This window comes from Antechinus flavipes, chromosome 4 (genome assembly GCF_016432865.1).
Source record: "Antechinus flavipes isolate AdamAnt ecotype Samford, QLD, Australia chromosome 4, AdamAnt_v2, whole genome shotgun sequence".
Classification (NCBI taxonomy): Eukaryota; Metazoa; Chordata; class Mammalia; order Dasyuromorphia; family Dasyuridae; genus Antechinus; species Antechinus flavipes.
Window position 1 is genome coordinate 286,517,872 of NC_067401.1, and position 20,371 is coordinate 286,538,242.

Below are 20,371 nucleotides of genomic sequence, written 5' to 3' on the forward strand. Positions count from 1 at the left end.
TCAGAGCCACATTTTAGGAAGGACACTGACCAGATGGCAAATGACCAGACCAGGGTTACGGCCATAGTAAGGGGTTTGAGATTATGGGTAAGGGAACTGACTGTATGTATTGGAGATATCGAGTCCAAAAAAGTAAGATTTGGAAGAGACATAAATATCTAAAGAGATGTCACAAAGATTAATTAGATTTGTTCTACTTGATCCCATATAGCCTAATTAGGAATCATTTTCTTTTGGAGAAAGAAGCTGGGGGTGAAAACTACAGAGAAATATATTTACACATAATATCAGGAGAAACTTTCTAACATATAAAGAGAGAAAATGGGCTGCTGCCCAGAGGTAGGTACCTCTTCACTGGATGTCTTAGACAGGGTAAAGGACCACTTGTTAGGGATGTTATAGAGGAGATTCATGTACAAATGTGATTTGTACTATGTTACTTCTCTAAAACCCTGGCAATCTGGAGATTCTGTTATTCTATCCTTAAATCCAGACTACTACTGGAGAATTCTTCCTGTTCTCCCTGCAGAGAATTAGAATATCATAAGATGTACTTTATTTTTGAGTCTTAATTAACAGCTCGGTATGACAGATGATAGTTTATTTAGCTTATTTTAAAATTCTATCTTTAGTTTTCATTAATTTGTTTTCATTTTAGAACTACTCAAACTGTGGGCCTGTGTTCTCATGCCCAGCTTTAAAGGTCTATTTAACTAATTATTGGTGGGACCCCTTTAAAAGATACTCTCTTTCTTCAGTTCTCTATGTACTTTGATTAATCTTGTAAAACCTAGATTAACTAGAATGTTCTGGTAAAGGGTTTATGGGTAAAAATGGCGATTATTTGAAAATGAATAGTGGGATATCTGAGGGACACATGAACTGAAAAGAACAGAAACTGCTTTTTACTCTTAACTAGTGGATCCTTCCTTAAAGACACTAGTTAATTAACAAGCATTTAATTAGTGCCTCCTATATGGTGTTTATTGGTACTAGGTTATCAGCAATAGAAAAACAAAAATAAAACAGCCCTCCACTCAAGGAGCTTACATTCTATTGGGTAGAAACAGTATACATATCTGTCTCTTTCTCTCACTTCCTCAATGTGTACATGCATGCAATAACATAGATAGAAGATTAATATAGATATATAAGTAGATAGAAGAAGTTAATTTTAGTGCAGTGAAAGGAGCAGCAGCAAGGTTAATAGTTTGTAGAACCATAAAACCTAACGTTGGTGAGGACTTTGATTTTCCTCCTTATACTCTTTAGATCTAATGAAAAGTATTTAGGAAGGTTTCTGTGTCCTTTCTTTAGAACTTTGGTAGCCCCATTTCTTTTTTTTTTTCTCCTTATTTTTGCCTAGCAGAAGAAATAATTTTTTCCCCTCTCAGGTTGGTAGGTGTTCCCATCTGGCTAAATTCTTTGCTTTCTCATTAAGATCCTTAGCTTGTTTCAATTTTACTCCTTTTTCAGAACATGCTGCAATTCTTGGCTCCTTCATCTCCTTCTCCGTCCTCCCATCTTCCAGCATTACTTCTGGCTTTTTGAAAGCAACCACTGATTTGACCTTGTAAAACTGACTCCCCTCTCCACTGCCATTATTTAGCCAAAAGGTGTGGCAGTGATGTTAAATACAAAAACATTGTTTACTCAAATCAGAAAGGACTTCAACTCATGATGTTTTTTTTTTGTATTTAACATCATTACTTATGCTCTGGCATTCTTTGGTGTCTAACTGATGTTTTTTGACTAGAATGTCTGTTACCCAAATCATAGGGATTCTGAATAGGAATCATAGAGCAGTAGACTGCCATGTCCCTCGTAATAGCAGAGTGATGGTGAATTGATGATTAGTCCCTGAGAAGGATGTGAAGTGGTGTGGGAGGAATACCTAAAAGTGACAGAAGGAGATGCACAGTCCCTAGTCTGGCCTGAAGGTTAAGGCAGGGGTCAGGAGAGTCCTGGGGGCCCCACTGGTGACAGAAGGATGAGGCATCCCCCATATTTCTTGTTGGCATAATTGAATAACTGTGTTCTTATTGACCATTATCCATAAAAGAAGATTAATTCGGCTATTTTATAAGGCTACACATTATTGTTTTCTATATTGGTTAAATTTTATGCCTCTGTTTATAGACATTGCTATAAGTGACACAGTGGATAGAATGCCAGGTCTGGAGTCAGGAAAACTTATCTCTCTATGTTCAAATCTGGCTTCAGACACTTCCTAGTTACATGACCCTGGGCAAGTCACTTAACTCTGTCTGCCTCAGTTTCCTCATCTATCAAATGAGCTGGAGAAGGAAATGGAAAACCATTTCACTGTTTTTGCCAAGAAAGCTCCAAATGGGATCACTGAGAGTTGACAGGACTGAAAAATAACTGAACAGCAACAGCTGACTGAGGACATTTGTAGTTTGGATATTTTTGTAGTTTGAGATCAGGTGACAAATGAGCAGGATAAGGAACTACAAATCAAGTTTTAATTCTCATTTCACAACTTCAGAATATAGAACACATTTCCTAAGTTTTTTGAGAAATTTAATTTTCTGATTAACTGGAGGGAAAAGGGGATGTCTGTCTTTTAAACACTGTAAATTATCATTTTAGTCCTTACCCTTGAAAAGTATTTTCAAACATATTCTACTTTTCTGCTCAGGACCAAACACAATCTACTTCCCTTGACTGTTTAGGCAGAAGGGATCATACCCTTCTCATAATTAATAATTACAATAATAATAACAACAACAACAATATCTTAATTTATATAATTCTATTAAAGTTACAAAATGTTTTCCTCATGAAAATCTGTAAGGTGCAGGAAGTATAGTTATAATTATACAATTTTAGAGACAGGGAACAGTTCTCAGAAATACTTTTCTTAGATCACACAGCCAATGAATATTTGAAACAGGATTTGAAGACAGATTTGTCCAGTAGCCTAGGATGTCTGAAATAGAAACATTTGTTATAAGGGCAGGTTTAGAGGGTCAGATAAGGAGTTCCATTTTGAACATGTAGAGTTTGAGAAGCTGAGAGGACAGCAATATGAAAGTGTCCAGCAGGCAGCCAGTGATATGAGCCTATAGTTCAAGTAAAACATTAGATTTAAATATTTAGATTTGAAAATTATTTGCAGAGAGATTATAATTAAATCCATGGGGATGGATGACATGGATGACATCACCATGCGAAAGAACCTAGCACAGAAAAGAAGGCCCAAGACAAAGCCTTGAACAAATACTTACATTTTGGAGGTGGGAGATAACTGATGATTTAGCAAAGGAGACAAAATGGATAAGTAGGAGGTGATATAAGCTTAGCCAAGAATGTAGGAGGAGAACCAAGAGAGAGGATCTGGGTTGGCCAACAATTTCAGTTGCTGAATATAGGTCAGAGGCTGAGAATTGAGAAGAGAACATTGGATTTAGCTATTAAGAAATATCCAGTAACCTGGAAGAAATAGGTTTCTGTAAAATGGTGGGGGTAAGAATTTGGATTATAAAAGGTTGATGAATGAATAGGTGATAAGAAAATTACCAAAGTATAATCTAGAAATTTTGTAGTGAAAGGGAGGAAGGATATAGGAGAATGAGTGAATTAGAGTTGTTTTAAGAAATCTGTATATATTTTTTCATAGAAGAACTTAATAGGTAGACAGCAAAATATATTGATTATATGTATGTGTATCTGTCTGAAAGACAGATAAAAGGACAGAATCAGAATGATTTATGAAATTCCCAGGAGAAGGAAATTTTGGGATTATGTGGAATCAAGGACATAAGGAGAGGCAAAAGCTATTAAAAGAGAAAGGCTTGTCTCTTGCTCAGTAAATGGAGAAAAGAATGAGAATAACAGAGTGGTAGGTGGTTGGTTATGTGATGAGTTACCATTCACAAATTCTTCAGAATGGATCTAGAAGAATGTACCAGAGTGCACATGGATGGCAAAATTTGGGGGAGTTGGGGGAGCATGAGCCCTTTAACCCAGATTGGTGTAGAGAGCCAACTAGGAGAGGCCTTTGGGCACTGTTGATGGGCCAGAAACACACAGTTCATGGAGCACAACAGTGCCTAGGGAAAGGCCAGAGGGAGTCCCAATCTGGAATACCCCCAGATCCGGACCAGAGCCCTTCTAAGGAAACATATTAACTGATAACTTTGTCTCCTATTACCCAGTTCTGGGGGGTGTTCCAGGACAGAGTGAGAAGTACAGGGAAGAGCTATTCCAAGATAGGGAAATCCTAGGTAGCATATTGAGAAAGAAGGACGTTCACAAGTAGCAGTCTGTGGCTCAGACCCCAGAATCAGAGTGAGTTATTACTGTGAGCATATAGGTCAGCCTGCAGAAGAATAAGTAAGGCAGAAATCTCAGAGCAAAAGGGATCTGTCAATTCTGCCACTATGAACCAACACCTCAAGATTCAAACAAAGAAGAAAAAGAACCCCACCATAACGAGCTATTGTGGAGCAAGAGGCTCAAGACACAGACATGAATGAAGAGTATGACTCCAAAATATATATAAGCAGGGGCAACTAGATGGTACAATGATTAAAGTACTGGCCCTAGAGTCAAGAGAACCTTAGTTCAGATTTGGTCTTAGACACTTACACTTACTAGCTGTATGACCCCTGGGCTAACTGTTACTTACTTAGCCCAATTGCCTTGCAAAAAAAGAAAAAAGAAAAAAAGAAAAAATATATCTATAAGCAGTGCCTTAGAGTACACAGATTGGACACAAACTCTGTTGGAGTTCCTGGAAGGGATGAAACAAAGAGTTAAAAAAAAAAAAAAGAGTTAAAAATGTTTTTGCAGATAGAATTAAACTACTTGAGGGGGAAAAATGTAAAAGAAATGAAAACTATGAAAAAAGAGAATTAAAAAGGGAATTAACAACTTGGAAAAAAGACACATAACACCTTATCCAAACAACAAACTCCCTGAAATTTAGAATGGACCAAATTAAAGCCAATGACTCCATGAAGCAGCAAGAAATTTTAAAGTCAAAGGCTGAAAAAAATAGAGAATATAAGGTATCTTGTAGCAAAAAGAACTGCCCTGGAAAATAGATCGAAGAGAAAAAAAATTTAAGAATTATTGATCATGATTTAAAAAGAGTCTATTGACACCCTGTTTTAAGCAAGAAAGGATAATCTGTGCATGGAGATTGGACATAAAAGCATTATGTGTGAGAAATATGAAGAAGGATAGTGTAAGTAAACCACAGAGGATAAGAAATAAGGTAAGTGCATAATAATGCTATAAATGTGGGCTTTAAATACAAAATAGAAGCATTTGTGTTTGATCTTAAAATAAGAAAGAATTCAAGTCCCGAAGAGCCACAGTCAGAATCACACATAATTTAGCAGCCACCACTTTATAGAAGCAAAGAGCTTAGAATATAATATTCTACAGCAAAGGATAAAGACTTATTGCCCGAATAACTTACCTAGCAAAACTGAGGATATTGCTACTAGGAGGAAATGGATTTTTAATGAAATAGAGGACTTCCAAGTAACCCTGTTAAAAAGGCAAGATTTGCAGAAAATTTTTCAAGTTCAAAGACAACAATGAAAAGAAATCTAAAAGGTAAATGTGAAGAAACAATGATAAAGGATTAAACAGATTAATTGCTTACATACAGATGGGAAGATATGAAGCATGTATCCTCATTCCTATTATCAGGAGGATTCCCAAAGGGAGTTCAATTAGACAAGTTTAAGGAGTGGTTCTATTAAGTCTTGATAATTTTAAGAAAAGAATGGAAATAGAGAGGGAAAGGAATATATTGGTGGGTGGGGTTGGGGAAAAGAAGGATAGGTTTTTCCCAAACCTTGAAATGAAAGTGGACAAGTAGACCTCTATCCAAATAAAGAGGAATGAGTAGAGGGGAGCAATTAATATTTAAACCTGACTTTAATCTGAACTGGTCAAAAGAAGGAAGAACACACACACACACACACACACACACACACACACACACACATACACAATCAGGTACAGAAATACATTTAACTCAACAGGAAAATAGGAGAATAGATGAAAAAGTTTTAGTATATAACTCTTGCAATGCTATTGTGGTAAACACATAAGCTAATTGTCAGTAGTGAAGATAAGGCTGGGTGAGTAGATTTGAGCATCATCGGCATAGAGATGATAATTGAGTCCGTGGAAACTTATGAGACTGTCACATAGAGAAAAGAGAAGAGAGTCCAAGACAGGGATCTGAAAGATACCCAAGGTTAGATCTGCCCCCATTTCCCCTAAAAAAAAGCATTTAAGTTAGCTGGGATTTCGTATAAACCTACTTTGTAGCAGGCTATATGCTAAGTGCTGGTCAGATACAAACAAGAACCAGCTCAGAGATGTGTCATGAAAATTCAGAGAAAAGAGAATATGATCTATAATGTCAAAGACTGGAGAGAGTTCAAGAAGGATGATGAGGATTGAGAAGAGGCCATTGAGAAATCACTGGTATCTTTGGAGAGAGCGATTTCAAATGAATGATTTGATCAGAAATCAGACTACAGAAAATTAAGAAGAGGGTAGGAAGAAGAGAAGTGGACACTCTGATTGAAGTGACCTTTCTCAAGGAGTTTAGCCATGAAACGGAGGAAGAAAATTGGAAAGACAGAGAGACGAATAGATCAAATGAGGGTTTTATTGAGGATGGGAGAGAGATGGGCATGTTTATAGGGAGCAGGGGAAAAGCTTGCAGACCAAGCAAGATTGAAGATAAGCTAGAGCAGGGGTCCTCAAACTTTTTAAATAGGGGGCCAGTTCACTGTCCCTCAGACTGTTGGAGAGCCGGACTATAGTAAAAACAAAAACTTTGTTTTGTGGGCCTTTAAATAAACTTCATAGCCCTGGGTGAGGGGAATAAACGTCCTCAGCTGCTGCATCTGGTCCGCGACCGTAGTTTGGGGACCCCCTGATAGAGTCTCTGAAGAAATCTAAAAGGTAAAAAGCAAAGCCGTTTTTTGAAGAAGAAAAAAATCAGTTATGGGGGGTTGACATTAGTGGCTTGAGAATAGAATTTGAAATGAGAATCTGACAGTTAACAAGTGAAGCAGAAGATTGCTGTACATTAGTGAGAGCCCAGTCAAAATTAAGTAACATAAGGGTGTAATAATAGCCCAGTTGGCCACAGTTTCATGACTTTTTCCATCAGGGCTGGCTCACTAGTTTGGCAGAAAAAGTGGAGAAGGTAGATTTTGGGAGTGATTCACTCTTGCAGATTGCTAGGTTTTGTTGACAGCCCCAAGACAGGAAGCAAAGAATAACAATGTATAGTTGGAACTGATTCATTTTAGAAACAATACTGTCAGAGGAGGAAAATAAGGTTGGGACAAAGGCAGCAGACTGAAAGAATAGGAAGAGATGGAGAGACTGATGGTCATGGTGAGCAGATTTAAGAGAAATGAGTTAAAAGAGAAATAGGAGGATAGGAGTTTGTGATCAGAGAATGGAATTTAAGAGCTCAAGTTATTGAGTTTCCAATGATGGGGTGAGTTCTAGGGTGTAACCCATTCCTTTGGAATGGAACAAAGGTCAGTAGAAATGTGGGTCATGACAATTAAAGTGACCCATAAACTGCGAGACTATTTCCGAGAGAATATCAGTGTAGATGTTGAAATCCCTCAGGTGGAGGATGTAAGTGAGAAAGGAAAGCAACAATTATTAGCCAGATGCTGAACTTGAGAAAGGAAGGGGAATGACCCAGAGGCTAGGAACAAGGGTCTGCAGGGATTATTTTAGGTGGGTAGGATGAAGCTAAAGGAAGAGTCCCTTATGTTGAATTGGAATAGTCACTCATAAACAGAATTTCCAGTTTCTACACTTTAGAAAGTATGTTTTGTTTCTGAATGTTTTTTCCCCCAGATCCATTAGCGCCTATATGTTGTTCATTCATTTCAATTTTGTCCAACTCTTCATGCCCATTTGGCATTTTCTTGGCAAAGATACTGAGGTGGTTTGCCATGTTCTTCCCCAGCTCATTTTACAGATGAAGAAATTGAGGGAAATCTAGACATTCTGGAAGGAATGTGCCTCCTGGGCAATCGCAGTGCCCCAGTGTGGATGTAGGCCTTCTTGACTATCAGCAAAAAGAATTGTTTTAGTTTCAAGCTCCAAGAGCCACACACCGTTTTGGGAGTAAAAAACACAATGATGAAAATTGTCAGCTTTCTCTTAAGAAGAGCCCTGGGTGTCATTCTGAATATCTTAGAGCTGGAAGGACTCTTAGAGATAATTTTGCCCAATCTCTCTCACTTTACATGTGAAGCTCAGTGGACTTTAAATTACATAGTCAAGGTCATACAATGAGTCATCAGTTGTTTTCTACCACTTCAATAATATTTTTTAAAGCCTGTTAGTGCCTGGTCATATTGAGTAACGTGTTTGCTCATTAACAACACAGCATATGCTTAACTAAAGAGAATATCTGATAGACTGTAACTGGAATACACAGTTGAGGTCAGACTTCTTAAAATATAAGTGTAACTGTTTGCTTAAACTCTGATTGGCTATGGCTGTTGCTAGGCTGATATTTTAACCCAAATTGCAAAGTCAATATAAACTGGTTAGACTAGACTGTCTGCTTTTTATCCCTCTCTCTCCTGGATTCATGAGCATTTTGTTGTTTCAATGTTCATTCTAGATTTAATTTAATTTTAAGATATTTGTGAAATTTGTGCAATGACTTTTGCAAGTAATTTTTTTTAATTTAAGGAAAAGTTATAGAATTTGTAGTCTAACTGAGGGATTGTTCTTCATAAAAGAAACAACTTTAATTGTTTTGGGTGTGGCATTGGTAGCATTGGTGAAAAAGTTATTCTTGCCTTTGTTAGGGTTCTTGCTTAGAGGAAGATAAAATCTGAATGGGATTTTGTAGAATTCTGTTGAATTCATTCATCCATTTAATAAACATTCAATAAGACATTGCAGTGTAAAAGGAAAAGATGGAAAGATTAGAGATTATTATCAAAGAAAGAAATTTAAGAATTCAGGATTAAGATTTTAGGGTGATAGGTCTGAGGTGGAGTTCTGAAGAAACATTAAGAGCTGGGGAATATTTAGGGGTTGTAACCTAATGAGTCCCTGTCCTCCAGGAAAATTACAATCTTTTATGAGAAATAAAAGATGTACATAAATGATTAATGCATATTCAAATGTGATAAATACTTAAATAACACAGTTCAGATGGGGAAGAGATGGCTTTCTCTGGGGCAATCAAAGAAAGTTTGTGGGATGTTGCTGGGGTAGAGAAAGATATGAGTAAAGGCCTAAAGGTGAGATGTCTGAGATATGCTCAGGAGGATGACACTGGATAACTGTGAAATAAGGTTTTAAAAAAATAGAATTTAATGAGATTGTGAGTCCCTTGAATGTGAAGCTGAAATCATCAAAGAACTATATTGCAAGCCTCTTGGATGGTAGTTAGGAATTGTTAATAAGTAGGCAGTTAGGAATTGGCAAACACATTTGATTAAGGGAGTGATGTGATCCCAGCATGGGAAAAGACAACATTGATGGCCTCTGAAGTTCCTTCCCTCTCTGAACCTATGAACCTCTAATTTTTTTGGAAAACAGAATTTTATAACATTAAAAATATATACTTTTTTAGAAAATAACATTTTAAAAATGTCTCTTACTATGCCCCAAGCAACTGTCTGTTACCTATCTGCAGTATGGCTTTGATCAGCACAGAGCTGTTTTTATCTGAAATTGGCCCTTGAACAGTTTGAGCTCCTAGTACACTTAAGCTTGTCTTTCCCTTTGTACTTTGTCTGGTGATCTGGGCCAGGCTTAGACACAAGAGGAAGCTGAAATCATCAAATAACTATAGCATCATAAAATGTCAGAGCTGTGGAGTTAATGTACTGTCCCTCCCTAGAGACCTTCTTGTTTATTTACTTTACCATTTGAAGGCCCTGAGTGTTTAAATGATGTGTTCAAAGTTCTTTTGTAGAAAAAGAAAAGAACTATGTAGGCTCCCCTCATTTCACCAACCATGGTATGAAATAGAATGAAATTACCTGAATTTTGATCTCATCAGCTCCATGATTTAATTGTCATCTTTATGCCCATGATTCTCAGATCTCCTGAGCCAGCCCTAACCTTTTTTATTGACCTTCAGTCTTGCATCTCTAACTGCCTGTTGAATATATTCAGCTGGATTTTCTTGTTGGCTGTCCAGCAGAGTCAGTAGTAATGCAAAAGAAATATAAAATGTGTAAATTTATGGCCATCTCCACTCCAAATGTTCAAATGGACTTTATGCCAACCTGTGGTAGAGCCTTCCAAACTTGTATTAGCCTGATCAGCCAGAGGTACATGCATTTGTTTTTTTTTTTTTTTTTGTATTTTGGGGTCATTTTGGGGCCTGTTCAATTACGAAGCACAACAACTAACCCAAACTTCTTAAATTCACCATGTCCAAAATTGAACTTCTCTTTCCCTCCCTTCTACACTCTCTGTTTCCTTGCTTGGCTACTCTCTTCCCAGTCATCCTCCAGATTTCAGAACCTATTGATCAAATGATCAGTTCTCAACTTCTCACTCTTCCCCCATCCTGACTCCCTATCCAATCTGTTGCCCAGGTCTGTAGTTTTATCTCCTTAACCTATCTCCTGGACGCGCCCCTCTCTGACACCGTCACCACCCTGGTCCAGGCCCTCTTCCCTTGGTGGCTGGAGATTGCAGAGCTGGTTCTGCCCCCCACAAGCAGACCTTCCCATTCCAGTTGCCCCTTCTTTGTCAGCATGGTCTTCCTGAATGTTTGCTGACCATGGCAGCCCTCTGCTCAGGAGTCTCCTGTCTCCTTAGCACCTCATCACTTGCTTGCCATCTTCCTACCCACATCCCCCGGTTTTCCCAGGTCTTTTTATTCCTTCTTTAACTCCTGTCTCAGGGGGCTCCAGTGGTGTGGCTTCCTGGGTCTTCTTCACCCAAGAGTCTCCACTGCCTGACTGGGGATTTTCACTGGCTGCCTCTCATGCTTGCATCTTCCCTGCCTTGCTTCAAGAGTATGACTTCTACAAGAAGTTTTCCTTCCCTCTGGTGATCATTTCCAGCTTGTCTAACACATAGCTTGTTTGTATGTGTTTGCAGGTTTTCTTCCCCATTAGTCTGTGAACTCCTGAGGGCATTTACCTTTCTGTCTATTTCTCAGGGCTTAGCACAATGCCCGGCACCTAGGTAGGTCCTTAATAAATGTTTATTAACAGTTGGGAAGGCTTTAGGACTTGCATGAAAATAAGAAAGTTGAGTATTTTGGTGATATGGTATCACAGGTAGGACCAATTTGGACATAAGAAAAAAGGTAGAATAAAGTGAAGCATCAAGGGGTAAGAACATAGAAAGAGGAAAAAAGAAAAAGAGTCTTTAGAATATAAATTGGACCTTTAGGGAAATGCAGTGATTCCTCTTGGGCAACCATTTTAGTCCTCTGGATATAGCAATTTACTAAATATTTTATTCTGTTTAAAATTGCAAGTATATTCTTTCCAGCTTAGCTTAATATGTTGAGAGGGAGAGGAAAAGTATTGGATTGCCTAAGTAATGCTGATTTTTGTCCACTGCTGTCAAACATGTTAAGATAATTAACATCTGAAATGTTAAATCATGTAGAAATGGCAGTTATTTAAATAAATTTTCTTTTCCCAGAGAAGGCACTGGAATCAAAATTCTTGTTTTCTAGAAATGGGTATACCGTATCTTATTCATAAAATGTTCATCATTTTGCTTTCCAGTACATTTGGATAGAGACTCCCTGTGGGAGAAGAGTAGATGGGAGTTTATTTAAAAATTTATTTCTCTCCCTTTACTGAGAGAACAACATATTGGTGTTTTAAGAGCATGTGCCTTGTAAACAGTCTGGACAATTTAGTATTAGTTTTATTTTTTAATTGACAGATTATCTAATGGTCCACATTTCATTCAGCTTGTGTTTGGGGTTACCTGAAAGAGAGTCCCAGTGAAGTGGAACCAAGTGTTGACCACATAGATCATTTGTATACCTAAGTTCTAAACTTAATATGGCCTAAAATAATTAATCAAATACATAAATAAATATATAGTGTGATAGATTAGTAAATAAATAGATGAATACCTAAGTGTTTATGTATACATAAGATTTCAAGTCACATTTCACAGAGCTGATTTTAACATTAGATCATATAAATATATATTTATAAATGTGTATATACATGTGTATGCATATAAATACACGCACATAATCCCATAGCATGAACTCTACTGACAAGAATCCATGTCACTAGTAACTTTTTAGAGGAAACCATGATAGTTTTGTGTTACCATTAATTAGCCTTATGCTTAATGGGGTCCCAGAGAATGATACATTAAAAATGCATGTCTTATGTGCATTTATATAAGTTGCTAACTTGTACATAGAAATATATATTGTACAATAAATGCACTTATGTGCCTGTATACACACATATTTACTGGCTTTTTGTTTATATCTCTAATTCGAAGATAAGTCTTTTCTGTGGAAGAACACAATCAGAAAGAGCTCTGGCTTGTTGATCTTTGGGACTTACATTTATCCTATATCTCTTTGTTAGATTTGGCCAGTGGGACACTAATGCATTGTTGATGAAGTTATGAACTGATCCAACCATTTTGGAGAACAATTTGGAATTATGCTTAAAAGGCTGTAAAACTGTATATTTGACCAAGTAGTTCTACTAGTAGGCCTATATCCCAAAGAGATCTTAAAGGAGGGAAAGGGACCTGTATGTGCAAAAATGTTTGTGGCAGGTCTCTTTGTAGTGGCCAGAAACTGGAAATTGAGTGGATGCCCATCAACTGGAGAATAGTTATGATATATGAATGTTATGGAATATTATTGTTCTGTAAGAAATGACCAGGGGGATGATTTCAGAGAGGCCTGAAGAGACTTGCATGAACTGATGCTGAGTGAAGTGAGTAGAACCAAGAGAGCATTATACACAGCAATAACAAGATTATGTGGTGATCAATTATGATGGACTTGGTCCTTTTCAACAATGGGGCAATTCAGGGCAATTCTAATAGACTTATGATGGAGAAAGCCATCTGCACCCAGAGAGAAATCTGTGAGGACTAAACTTGGACCAAAACATAATATTTTTGCCCTTGTTATTGTTGCTGTTTGCCTGTTTGTTTGTTTTTTCTTTCTCATTTTTTTCCCCTTTTGATCTGATTTTCTTGTGCAGCATGATAAATGTGGATATATGTATAGAAGAATTGCACATGTTTGTCATATAGGAAAGGGGGAAGGGAAGAAGAAAGAAAAATTTGGAACATAAAGTTTTGCAGGGGTGAATATTGAAAATTATCTTTTCATGTATTTTAAAAAATAAAAAGCTATTATTAAAAAAAAAAAAAAAGATTTGGCCAGTGGGTAGCCATTTAAATCTTATGATCAGAACATTCTTGATACAAAGGAAGGGAAACACATGTAGATGCCACCTGGTTGGAGGTGAGGCAGATTCAGCCATCATCTGCCTTACTGATAGCAAGCATAGTGTACTTGGAAAAAGGCTCTAGGGTGAGCTACACTGACTAAAATCCATGGTATTTTTGTACCACCATTGGTCTTAACATTTAGTGGAGTCCTAGGGTGGATTCTGGATTCACCAGCAACCTTTGTGAATTCCCCAGTGCTGCCATGATGGTGGGGACAATGAACAAGCATAGAGAATGTCCCTGGTGTTCCTAGAGTGGTACAGTCGGCTTCTCACAGAAGGACTTGAGCAAATGGATGTAGGGAATGTTAAAATTTGTCACTTAATAACTGTCAAATACATAAAGGTAATCTGGAGCAACATCTGAACTAGTTGTGAACTAGTTTGTGAGGTTGTAGATAACTTGGAATAGAGAAATAGTCATTTAGGTAATTTTAAATAATTTAAGTGAATTTAAGTGAACAGCTTATGTTAAATTTGTCTACTGTAGTTTCCTGTTTTCCCTCTCTTTAAAATAATGGGATCCTCCACCTCCTTAGAATCTTATCTCCCCTTCTTCTTCTGCCACTCTCATGGATCTGGTGTCTTCATACCCTTCCTTTAGTGGGCCCCATTAAAGCAACTCACTTGGATCAGCTCTACGCTAAGAGCTTCTTTCCACAATTCCAGTCCCATTTTGCCCAATCTATGACTGATTTTCTCTAGTTCAAGCCCTTTCATTTAGTTTTATAGTGAGTGATCATATATCATAAATTCAAATCCTTGTTAATATAGGCAAATGATCATATATTACTCATCCCTTCTAAATAGCACCCATGTTCTTCTTTTTCCCTGAGACAATAGGGGTTGTGACTTGCCCAGGGTCACACAGTCAGGAAGTGTTAAGTGTTTGAGGTCAAATTTGAACTCAGAAACTTCTGATTTCAAGGCTGCTGCTCTATCCACTGCACCACCTAACTGCCCCATCCATGTTCTTTTACATGGATAGGCCTTTAAGACTCAGTAATTTATGATTTTATGATCCTAAGTTCATGAAACTGGCCCACTCATTGAAAAAAAAAAATTCAGTTACCTTGGCAAGAAAATAAGAACTTTGTTTATTTAAATGACTTAACCACTCCACTTACATGTAGCCTGTCACTGTGGTCATATCCAGTATCTTTCTCTATTTAAAAGGCTTTATAAATGTACTTATTGATAATTTAAATGGTCTATGAATTTTTTTCACTTAGTAGCATTTTATTTTTTTCCAATTACTTGTAAAAATAATTTTCAACATTTACTTTTATAAAATTTTGAGTTCCAAATTTTTTTCTCTTTCCCTTTCTTCTCTCCATCCTTTTCCAAAACAAGCAATCTGATATAAGTTATATACATACAATTATTTTAATCATATTTTCATATTCAGTATATGCATTTTTATGAACACTAATCATATCAATTAACTTAATAGTGTGGGAAATGCCTCATTTCAGAAACATGAAGTTTCAAGAGAGGCATTAATTTTTTAAAAGGAATTGAGATATTAAAGAAATATATTAGAAATTAGTTTAGAAACTAAATATCAATTTACATGACTATAATAACTAAATCCTGATCATCAGGCTGTTTTCTGAGAGAAAGGAAATTGTTGGTAACTTTCCAGCTTGATTAATCTTTTTTAATAGCATCAGTCAGTTTTTTTTCCCCGCAATTTGTTAGATGCTTTTAATCTCATCTCTTAATTGATCCTCACTGATCCTTAAAATAATAAGAAATACTAAATCTTAAATCATTTTGAGAATATATATAGACATACCATAGGGTACTCCAAATAATCAATCATAGTTGGCTGGTAAATCTGAAACAGATTAAATATTAAGAAGAATCTAAATCTATTTGTTTTACATTGAGAAATCAAAGAAATACTATAATTTTCTCTTGATAAAATTTCCAAATTTCTTTCTACTTATATAATTAATGGTATATGTTTTTCTTGTAGGATTTAGTTGTTCGTATTGTTTTCATTCTTGGCAATCTAACTGCAAAAAATAATCAAGCCCGGGAACAGTTTGCTAAAGAGAAAGGTTGCATCAAAACCCTCTTATCACTATTCAATACTTACTATGAAATGGATTTGAATTCCATGAAAAGGATGGTTGAAGAAGAAGAAAAGAACAAGAAACACAAACAGCCTTCTGAGGTGGAAGATGTCCTTATAAAGGTGATCCGAGTGCTGGCCAATATATCCATTCACCCCACTATAGGGGCAGCATTGGCTGCGAACCAGCAAGTAGTGGCATTACTTGTCACCACACTAGGTAAGAGCCACCATTTCAGCCAGACTTTCTTTCTTCAATCTGTATTCAATCTTATATGTATTCAATCATTTGGGCATGTTGGAAAGTCTACAAGGTTAGAGCCTCTTCTGGCTCCAGCATGATTAGTATTCTACAGCATGGGTGTGGTGGATCTTAAATAGGATTATTGGTCCATTTTAATACAGCTTTATCTATGGGCTACAGTATTTTCAAATGACAACCCCAATTTTCTCAGTCTCCATGACAGAAAGTTTCTTACTGGGTACTCAGAGTTGTCTCATAAATACCATGATAGGAATCAAATGATCAGCCACTAGCCAAATCAAACAAAAAGTTTAAGAGTTCAGACTTGTTTTCTGAATTCCACAATGATGCATTCCTCATAGTTAAAGTTCATCAAACAAAAGTAATGTTCTTAAATATTCTATTTAATTTTAATTTACATTGCTCCACTTATATCAATAGCTGACATGTAGAACTTTGTTTTCAAAGTGCTTTTCACATGTACTATGTAAGTTACATATTAGATATAAGTAAAATATTCACATTTATCATTGTTTATCCTATTCTAATCATATGCCAGCAGGTATATGAGGAAAATGAAAACAAAGATAATACAAGTTTACATAGAGCTTTAAGATTTATAAAGGACTTTCCACTTAACAGTCCCAAGATATAAATATACTCGTTTTTCATGTGTAGAAATTCAAGCTTAGAAATGTTAAGGGACTTGCTCATGGCCATTCAACTGAGATATAAACACTTTGCTCTAGACTGTGCTTCCAATACTTCTTCAGTGTAAATCAACTTTCTTTGGTTAAAAAAAATAAACCCAAAATAGTTAATCTGGCTGTTGCTCTCAATCTCAGTAAAAGATTATGATTAAATAACTACAAGGAAACAAAGATGTGGTTTACAGATCATCTGTAAAGTTAGTTTGGTTTAATTTACTTTAGTTATTTCTTCCTCCCGTTAAGACCCACAATGATAACATCACAGATCTTAGAGTAGGAAAGCATTTCAGAAGTCACCTAGTCTGATCTAGCCTTTGGTTTTAAAAACATATATTTTTTTTAAGTAATAAAAATCTTGCTCTAACATTGAAAAATAAAGAAAAACAAAATGCTTGTCACAAATACTTGGTTAGGCAAAACAAATTTCTGCATTGGTCATATCCGATAAATACATCTATGTGTGTATATATATATATGTGTGTATGTGTGTGTGTGTGTGTATGTAGATATGTATGTGTATATTTGTCCACATATATGTATAAGTTCACACATGTTGTATTTATGTGTGTGTCTGTCTCGATCTGCACTGTAAATCCAATGACTCTTTCAGGAGCATGTTTCATCATGAATCCTCTGCAATTGAATTGTTCATTTTGTGGATCAGAGTTCTGAAATCTGTTAAAGTTGTTAATTATTACATTATTATCATTGTGATAATAACATTCTGGTTCTACTCACTTGACTCTGTATCAGTCTACTCAAGGTTTCTGAAACCATCCCCTTCATCCTTCCTTAAAATAATACACCATAATTTGTTCAGCCATTCCTTTGTGTATAAAATGGGGATATTCTTCCACCACCTCTAGGGTCATGGTGAAAATATGTTTTTGTGGACCTTAAAGTCCTATAGCAGTGGGGACTATTATTGAAGTGAAATGAAGTGAAATTTAGAAAGCTAGTAGAGGTCTGACATGCACATGGGTAAATGGAAAGGGAGTCTGTGGTCAGAAGAGGTTGAAGGAATAGTGGAAAGTGCACTTGCTGTGATGGCTGAGAACCATACTGCCTTTGACAGGGTGACCTTGGACAAATCTTAACATTCCCAAATCTCATTCTATTGTCTACAAAAATGATGCAGTTGGACTAGAATAACCTCTGAGGTACCTTCCTGTTCTGGATCGATGACCCTGTAATTGGTGGAACAAGGTTCTGGAGGAGGCAAGAGAAGATTGGGAAAACAGTTAGCCTGAGCTGTCACAGGCAGGTTTCCTCAGAGAAGAGGCAAGAAAGGGTCCATTGAGGGTAGGTTTTTTTTTTTTTTTTTTTTAAAGACAGAAAAGGGGGAAGTTGAGAGTTCTTAGTGGATTTCCTCTATCTCAGCAAGGGAGGAGAGGAGAAAGGAGTTCACCGTTTAAGAAGGGTGATTGTGGTGGGGTTGGAATAGCTTTTGTGGTGAATTTCATTTGAGTTGAACAGAAAATGAATATAATAAAAGCATTGCAGAGCTTCCCTTTAGAATTTGATTTCACAAACCAATTTGAGAGAGAGTACAAATTTGCATCAGAATAAGTGGTCTAATAAAAACTCTCCTTTTGTGTTCCTGTAGCTTAACACTGTGATCAAATTAAAGTTACATTTCTGCTGCTTCCTTCTGTTATGATCATTTCATTACTTTTAGCATTTCCAGTGAAGAAATGTATAAGTGAATGTATATAAGAAATTTAACTTATGCTATAAGGGGAAAACCAGTCTTCCATATTCTGGTAGTGAGTATACTGGAGGCCTCAAAGACTGGAGAGACCTCAGACACCAGGGATGTCAGGCAAAAAAGGTTAAGTGAAAGAACTCTGTGTTGGGGTAAGGACTGAGGTTCAGAGTCTGCACCTGCTGTTTACCTTCCACATGGTCTTTGACTTGCCCAAGACTTACTGGGACCCCAAATTCCTCATTGTAGAATGGCAGGGTATATACTGGATGGCTACTCTGAAGTACTTTCTAACTCCAGATCTAAGACTTATGATTATATAAATCTTTATCGGCCTCAATTCCTTTTGTTGTTGTTGGTTTTTTGTTTTGTTTTGCTTTCCTGAGGCAATTGGGGTTGCTACTTGCCCAGGGGTCACACAGTTAGGAAGTGGTAAGTGTCTGAGACCAGATCTGAACTCAGGGCTCCTGACTTCAGGGCCAGTACTCCTCACTGTGCCATGTAGCTGCCCCTTAACCTCAGTTCCTCATCTTTGAAATGGGGATCATCAAATCCTAGAGACATAAAATTTTGGAGCTGAAAAATAATGATACTGGTCCTATTTACCTCATTGGATTAGTGTTATGGATCCTGTGAGACAACCTCATGAAGCACTATGCAAATGTAAGAAATTATTATTATCTTTTTAGTTTTTTTAATTTTTTTTTCCTTTAGTACCAAAATGGCATCTTGACACAAAGTAGACAGTTTTTTTTTTTTTAAAAACCACATTTGTTGATTGATTCTAGCTTTAGAAAATGGATCCTAGGTAAAACTTGTTAAAGGGCAGATTATGATTGTTATTGAAATTATGATGTATTCTGTCCTCTGGGTGTGGCAAATGCTTTTGCCTGTCTTACTTCCATTATTATTTTTTTTCAGAATACAAATCTATTGATGAATGTGAGGAACTGGTAATTAATGCTACAGCAACAATCAACAATTTGTCTTTCTACCAAGTGAAGAATTCCATTATTCAGGACCGAAAGCTGCGCATCGCCGAATGTAAAGTTCTGGGTCACTTGGGGTTAATCAGAGCTTCTTTTAACATTTTGATTCCATTATTTATACACAAGCCATTAGTATTTTTTCCCATTAAAATGCAAAAAAAAAAAAGAGCCTAATTCATTCCCGAGGAAAACAAATAATTCACTTTGCCATAGTAATTCACTGTTTTATTATTATAAATTATTTGATACTTTATAGTTCCTTGTATTTAGTCTGATTATCAGTGTTGAAAGGCTACAGAAGTGAAACATTGCTTAACTACTTCTACTTTATTTCCTAAAAAAAAAAAAAAATCAAAATCAGTGCTCTTAAAGCTTCTAATGAGCAGCAACATGGATGGAATCCTGGAGGCTGTGCGAGTCTTTGGCAATCTTTCCCAATATGATGAGATTTGTGACTTCATTGTACAGAAAAATGGTGAGTCCGTGGCCCAGACTCCTTAGCAAACCCCTCTTGCCGATTTGCTTTGACTTTTGCATCAGTTGAGTAGTTTCTGGGCTAGACTTAGCACGGCATTGAGGTGCTCTATGGTGTGGGGTTTGCCACCAAATGATGGCAGGCACCAAAAGTTGGGGTTCAGTCATGTGAAAAACTCATAGTGGCCATTCTCTTTGGTAAAAGGTAAATTTATTTAGGAAAAGATGGGGAAGACAAAATGAAGAGATACAGGAATGGTAAATATAAAATAGAATGAAAGGAGCTTATGAAAGACAAGTTTCTCAGTGGAACTCACAGTTACCCAATAGGAAGGGAGCACTCCATGAGTTTGGGGCATGTCCTTAGCTGGCAGTTAAATCCTGAAAGGGACTGAGCACCCTAAAAGAGTTAGTTGTAAGGAAAAGTGGGGTTAAAAAGCACAGTGGAGTTAGGGGAGATATCACATGGTGTGGCGAAAGACACCACAAGGCAGAGTGCCCCAAAGGAAAGCAGCAGCCAAGCCATGGGCCATAAATTGTTTTATGGGGAAAATTTACTTGACATAACTTGGATTTCTGATTGGATTACCTTTAAAGGGTGGGACCCAAAAAACTAAACTGATCTCCATTATCCTAGTCTTCTTTTTGCTTGCATAAGGGATTGATTTTTATCAGTTCCTCTTGCTAACCATAT

At 36.7% G+C, this 20,371-nt stretch overlaps 1 protein-coding gene across 2 annotated transcripts in view; it reads left to right on the forward strand.

Annotated features, from left to right (window-relative positions):
* ARMC2 (armadillo repeat containing 2) overlaps positions 1–20,371 on the forward strand; it is a 179,996-nt gene that overhangs the window by 139,820 nt on the left and 19,805 nt on the right. For both annotated transcript variants that reach the window (XM_051997500.1, XM_051997501.1), the window contains exons 13-15: positions 15,457–15,775; positions 19,136–19,258; positions 19,565–19,678. In XM_051997500.1, the coding sequence (XP_051853460.1) occupies positions 15,457–15,775; positions 19,136–19,258; positions 19,565–19,678 (556 nt within the window). The remainder of the gene's footprint in view (positions 1–15,456; positions 15,776–19,135; positions 19,259–19,564; positions 19,679–20,371) is intronic.